Consider the following 6,775-nt stretch of genomic DNA (forward strand, 5'->3'; position numbering starts at 1 on the left):
CACTCTGGTTCCACTGCAAATGCATATTTACTGAAACTATGAGTGACTGAGTCTATCTTGGTGCCCAGGGGTAGATATTCCCTAGAAGTGAGTCTTGCGGTTCCCCAGCAGCACAGAAGGGTCTGGATGGGAACTGTCCAGGTAACCCAGCCTTAACATCTGTTTCTGGATTCAGACTGTGGAGGGAGGTCCAGGAAGATTTCTCTTCCACATTGCACAGGCTGGGTACTGCGCTTACAGCACCCCAGAATGTGAGGTCTCCACTATGGGTCCAGGATTAGGTAAAGCCCACAGCAAGTTTCCAACAGCAGTCTCCTTTCCACATCCCAGACATCAGAAAAGAGAGACTCTGAGGACTGTCCTGGAAAAGACGTTAGATTGCAATGAACTCAACAGTGAGCTGAAATTAAGGACAGCCCTGTGGCCTGACCAGCTCCTCTGCCAATGAAATTATGTGACTTATTATATGTCTGGGTCATTACTATGCTAAAAGGATAAGTGGATTAAAATGAAAGGAATTTCTGAACCAATGTGGGAAGGAAGGCATTATCAAGTTTTTGGATGTCATTAGCTGTAACAAAGTTTGGAATTAATCATGACACAGTGCAAAATGGTAAAGCAAGGAGAGGGTGGAGATGCTGAAACCTGTAAATTTATGCCATCTGAGCACTCCCTGTGGGGGAGTCTGGCAAATGCATTTATTATTTTGCCAACTTTAGTAAAGTGTTACAAAATTGCAGACAAAATTGTTTCTATGCAAACAATTTTTGAGAAAAGGGTCCTTAAATCAAATAACTGCAATTCACATGCTTTCTGAGTAACCACAAAGCTAGGGACTAAATTTTAAATATTAGACATTATTTTTCAACCATGCTGAATACTAAGGTTGAGATTTTTCTTTCCTCCCAACTTCTTTGCTTTTAAGGGCCGCACCAGCGGTATATGGAGGTTCCCAGGCTAGGGGTCTAATTAGAGCTACAGCTGCCAGCCTAAACCACAGCCACAGCAACCCCAGATCTGAGCGGCATCTGTGACCTACCCCACAGCTCACGGCAATGACGATGGATCCTTAACCCACTGAAGGAGGCCAGGGATAGAACCCACAACATCATGGTTCCTAGTCGGATACCTTTACTTTGCACCGCAAGGGGAACTCCCTCACCAGTCTTTTAACTTGTCAATATCCCTTTAGTTTTTTGGGGAAAGGACAGAGGAAAGAAGGGACAGGGCTAGAGAAAGCTCAGAAAGTGATGTGGGTGCGTCCAGAAATGGAGAGATGGTAAATCATTAAATTATCGCCTTAGTTTGTAAACAGGGATTAAAAACGTCTGTCTGTCCTGACGCTACTTGAGCAAGCTGCATATAAAATTCCACCTCTACTCTTCTCCTTCTATTTGCATAAAATCTGTCCTAGAACCATCTCACTCTTACACTCTATCAGAACCATGGCGGCAGGGATGTGTGTGGAAATCTGAATTTTACCTACAGCATTATGCATTTTTCTGGCGAACGAGGCCAAGTCAAGGTTTTGAAACATTTTCTACCCGGAAGACTCATATGAATTAAGTCACTTTCTAAGAGTCCTAGCACTCCGAAGATTCTGTTAAGACTCACTGAAGAGTAGTAATGGCGCAAACAATAACGTTTTAAATTTAGAAGGACATTCTGGCTGAGAGAGGCTGCCCCATATAGTACAAAGATAAATTTGCAGTAACTTTGTCAACTTCTAAAAACTCTTTTGGGACAGGAGGCAACAAAAACGCCTTACCAAAGGCCGATGAGCTTCAGGACCGGTAGCGATTCGTAGCTCTTCAGCCAAGGGCTCAAGTAAGGTTTAATTATCTGGGTATCTAACTCCTCCTCACCGTTCAATTACTACTGTAGACTCTTATAACTGTCTTCATTTCGGGGATGAATTTTAAGCTACGGCTTAGCCTCTTTTGATGAAGGGGGGGATGAGAAGAGAGAGAGGGGCGAGGCGGGAGGGACCGGGAGAGAGCGAGAAAGGGAGAGGCAGGGAGAAGAGAGAGGAAGAGAAAGCTGTTCCTTATTTAAAAAAAGGCGGGGGGGGGGGGGGTGGTAATACTTAAACCAACTAAACACGATCTACTAAATATGATCCGACAATGGCGTTTCTTTTAAGGTCAAATCGCTTGATCTCATTTCTAAAACCAAAAAGCAAGACATGTATTTTACGGTAAATTAGAACAGAGTCACCCCTGATCCCCCATCACCCCAGTTCGTTCCCGAGGACATCAGTCACAGCGAACGCATCATCACGAGATGAGATGGGGAGAGCGTCTGCTGGGGGCGTAATAAGACCGAACAGGCTCTCTCCATAGGTGGAGTAAAGCTAGAAGAAGCCCCGCCGGCACACTCCTCCGGAAAACTAAAGCATCTTCTTTAACCTCGAGGTCAGAAAGATTTATTACTTCCTCGGTGAGTGAGAAGCCTCAGGCTAGTTGGAACTGACGAGCTGGGAGTGGGAACCTGAGAGCGACGCTCGGCATTACCAGAGCTCTCCGGGGCGCGGGTGCGTCCTCAGTTCCCGGAGGGGCCCGGCCGTGCCGACCCGGGGGGGCGTGGGAGGCCGCTGCGGGATTTCTGTCCAAACTTTATCATCAACTCTTTCCGAGAGCAAAAACGGACGATTGATCCCGGCAGCGGCGAGCAGAATCCAAGTTTCTCAGAGGTTGGGGCGCCGGAGCGCTCTTAACCCCCGAGTCAGCGCCCTGGCGCTCAGCACGCGGACTGCTACGGCCTCCACCGCGCGGATGGCGGCCGGAGCGACGCCGCTATAAATTGGTCCCCGCATCTCCAACCCCCAAGGCGTCGGCGGCAGGAGCCGGGCGCTGAGTCGGGGGCGGGCGCGGGACGCGCGGAGGCGGAGCGCAGCGCGGTGAAAGGGGAGGAGTCCCAAGGATAGACGGTGGCGCGCACCAACCCGGCGCCTGCTGGCAGGAGCCGCGCAGAGGCTGGCCCGAGCGCGTTGCAGCCGCTCGGCGTAGGGAGAGTCGGGTAGCAGCATCCTCCCAGGCGCCGCTTTCGCGCGGCGGTGGCAGCGGCTGCGGCGGGGGCTTTCTCAGTCCGGATTTCTCGTTGGCCCGAAGAGGCTGGTGCCGGGGGGCGGGGCGGGCAAGGGAGCTGCGGACCCCAGCTCTTTTGCCTAGAGCTGTGTGTAGGTGATTTCTGGGCCAGTCGGAGGCTGCGGAGCGGCGGGGGCGCCGGCAATGCCCGCTCGGGCATCCTCTGGGTGATGGAAGAAGCAGCTGCTGCCGCCGCCGCTGCAGGGTCGCACTGCGCCCCATCTACAGCCTTCCGAGAGATGGGAAGATTCGGGGAGCAGAGGCCGAGAGCGAGAGAGGAGGAGCCGCTTTGCCTGGAGCTGGGTCCGGTTTAAGCCCCCTCCCCCAACTTCCCCCGGCCAGCTTCACCCCCCCGCCCCGAGCGAGGAAGGAAGCTACTGTCCCGAGAGGGCGGCGGAGACGCCGCTGGAACCGGTCGCAGTGGGCTTAGCGGAGGGCAGAGCAGGGCTCCAGGCCCGGTGAAAGTTTCCCTTCCCCAACCTCAGGGCGCCTGCTGCCAGGAAACTCTGCCCAGGGCTTGGGCTGCGGATTCCCGCGACCCCCTCGGAGGCAGGGGACCCCGAGCGGAAAACAGCGCTCGAGAAATCGAGGAACGAGTGACAGCAGGACAGACAGCGGGGCCGTGATCCCGGGCCGCTCCGGGGCGCGCCTGCGGCTCCAGGTGAGCTGGGGAGCCAGGCAGACCCGAGGGTGGGCGTTACTTAGGAGGAGGTGGAGGCTGGGGAGGAGGATTGGGGAGCATCGACTTACTCCGCTTCCCCTCGTAGGTCTTTCTCGGAGCCGCTGCCATGGGAGAACCAGCCCTAGGCGCCGGGGACCAGCCGCCGCTGCTGCCGTGCCCACCTCGGAGCCGCGGCCCAAGTCCCCGCGTCCGAAGCCGGGCCGCTGCGTCCCCCTCCCGGGTTGCAGGGCCGCCTCCGCCGCGCTGCCGGCCCGGGCTGTGCCTGTGATGAGCCGCAGCCCGCCGCGAGCGCTTCCCGCGGGCGCGCCCCCCCGGTTGCTCCCGGCCGCGCCTGCCGCCGGGCCGCGCGCCCTGCTCCCACCGTGGCCCCGGCGCCCCGGTCGCCGCTGGCCCGCGTCCCCGCTCGGAATGAAGGTGTTCCGCAGGAAGGCACTGGTGCTGTGCGCGGGCTACGCGCTGCTACTGGTGCTCACCATGCTCAACCTCCTGGACTACAAGTGGCACAAGGAGCCGTTGCAGCAGTGCAACCCCGACGGGCCGCTGGGTGCTGCGGCGGCAGGAGGTGCTGGGGGCGGCTGGGGGCGCCCGGGGCCTCCTCCGGCAGTGCCGCCTCGCGCGCACACCCGCTTGGACCCCCGTACCCCTTATCGCCCTCCCGTTGCAGCCGTCGGGGCGGCTCCGGCAGCCGGGGCGGGGGCTCCGGGGGCCGCAGCCTCTTCGGGTAATGGTACTCGGAGCAGCACCGGGGGCGGCGGCGGGGACAAGAGACAGTTGGTGTACGTGTTCACCACGTGGCGCTCAGGCTCGTCCTTCTTCGGCGAGCTTTTCAACCAGAACCCCGAGGTATTCTTCCTTTATGAACCAGTGTGGCACGTGTGGCAAAAACTGTATCCAGGGGACGCCGTTTCCCTGCAAGGGGCGGCACGGGACATGCTGAGCGCTCTCTATCGCTGCGACCTCTCGGTCTTCCAGCTGTACAGTCCCGCTGGCAGCGGGGGGCGCAACCTCACCACTCTGGGCATTTTTGGAGCAGCCACCAACAAGGTAGTGTGCTCTTCGCCGCTTTGCCCCGCCTACCGCAAGGAGGTCGTGGGACTGGTGGACGATCGCGTGTGCAAGAAGTGCCCACCGCAGCGCCTGGCGCGCTTCGAAGAGGAGTGCCGAAAGTACCGCACGCTGGTCATCAAGGGCGTGCGCGTTTTTGATGTGGCCGTGTTGGCGCCACTGCTGCGCGACCCCACCCTGGACCTCAAGGTCATCCACCTGGTGCGTGATCCCCGGGCTGTTGCCAGTTCACGGATCCGTTCGCGCCATGGACTCATCCGTGAAAGCCTGCAGGTGGTGCGCAGCCGGGACCCGCGAGCCCACCGCATGCCCTTCTTAGAAGCCGCTGGCCACAAGCTGGGCGCCAAGAAGGAGGGCATAGGAGGGCCAGCCGACTACCACGCCCTTGGCGCCATGGAGGTCATCTGCAACAGCATGGCCAAGACGCTGCAGACTGCCCTACAGCCTCCTGACTGGCTGCAAGGCCACTACCTGGTGGTGCGGTACGAGGACCTGGTGGGAGACCCCGTCAAGACCCTAAAGAGGGTGTACGACTTTGTGGGGTTGCTGGTGAGTCCTGAAATGGAGCAGTTTGCCCTCAACATGACCAGTGGCTCGGGCTCCTCCTCCAAGCCTTTCGTGGTGTCCGCACGCAACGCCACGCAGGCCGCCAACGCCTGGCGGACCGCCCTCACCTTCCAGCAGATCAAACAGGTGGAGGAGTTTTGCTACCAGCCCATGGCCGTGCTGGGGTACGAGCGGGTCAATAGCCCTGAGGAGGTCAAAGACCTCAGCAAGACCCTGCTCCGGAAACCCCGGCTCTGAGCGTGGTTCCTGGGAGACCTGACTTCCCGTAGAGACACCCACAGGAGGATTGTGGTGTGTTTCAACAAAAACAGACCAGATCCAAACTGAGGAAGCCCACATACTCTATTATAGATACATAATATAAATAACCACACAGGCACTTGCTGTCAATGTTTTGAATCATTGAATTCAAGGAACAGCCACAATACACATCTCAGAAAAGGCAAGACTTGAAAGTTCTGACCAGCTGCCCCTATTTTTCTCTCCTCTCTTCTCTCCTCTGCTTTTTCTCCTTTGCCTTTTCTCCCATTGCCTCCCCTCTCCTCTACCTGACTTCCATTTGGAAGTGAGATGTTGATTAAATCAAGATCCAGTAACCCAAATCTTGTTTACAAAATTTTCGTGGTATCTGTGAACATGTGAAAGAATCCTTTGGATGTTGGGGGGGTGGGGTGGGGTGGAGAAAGGGGAAAGTGGTCCAGGAGCTAAAAGCCCCACTGGGCATGCTAAATCATGGAGGCATTCTTCTAAAGTAGGCTTTTGTGTAAAAAGCAAAGGTTATATGTGAGTATTAATAAAGATAATAAATAATATTCTTTTTTATATTTGCCTCCATTACTTTCGATTTTACCTGTGTTACTTGTCCTGTGCAGCTTGAGACATAATCTGCTTCCCCTCCCCCACCTCCTTTTCCTGTCTCTTTCTTAGAAAACACTAAGATGGGTGGGAGCTGCTTCCAACTCCTTGATAAGAACTTTGGAGTTGTTTTCTCACATGTAAACCACAGCCTGTCAGGTACCCAGGAATGGGAACAAATCTTCAAATTCTAGAGGCAAAATCCAAGCAGGGCAGTGGAGGAAAAAGCAGGGCACTACTTTCCTGCTCCACTTGGAGCACAGAAAGGAAGGAGCAATCCCTCCGGGATTTGAAGGCATTCGGTTTTGATGTTTTGATTGTTCTTGAGTTAAGACTGGGGGAAACCTTGAAGTAGAGGCCAGTGTTTTGGCCCTGAGTTTAGTTCAGAAAAGGCTTTTTTTAAAAATGAAAAGTATGTAATTAAAAACACTTATAATGAGAACACAAACCTCAAAAATTAGTATGGACAACTTGTAGCAACTTCTTTGGTTATAAAAGTGACAGAAGTATATGTGTTTGG

The 6,775-nt window shown here is 55.2% G+C and overlaps 1 protein-coding gene across 1 annotated transcript; it reads left to right on the forward strand.

The window, feature by feature from the left end:
• Window positions 1–3,006: 3,006 nt before the first annotated feature.
• CHST2 (carbohydrate sulfotransferase 2) lies at window positions 3,007–6,222 on the forward strand. Its single transcript, XM_047784042.1, has 2 exons — window positions 3,007–3,747; window positions 3,854–6,222. Exon 2 carries the CDS (start codon window positions 4,036–4,038, stop codon window positions 5,635–5,637), a length of 1,602 nt encoding a protein of 533 aa, XP_047639998.1. The 5' UTR covers window positions 3,007–3,747; window positions 3,854–4,035; the 3' UTR covers window positions 5,638–6,222.
• The last annotated feature ends 553 nt before the right edge of the window (window positions 6,223–6,775 follow it).

Source organism: Phacochoerus africanus, chromosome 1 (assembly GCF_016906955.1).
Source record: "Phacochoerus africanus isolate WHEZ1 chromosome 1, ROS_Pafr_v1, whole genome shotgun sequence".
Taxonomy (NCBI): Eukaryota; Metazoa; Chordata; class Mammalia; order Artiodactyla; family Suidae; genus Phacochoerus; species Phacochoerus africanus.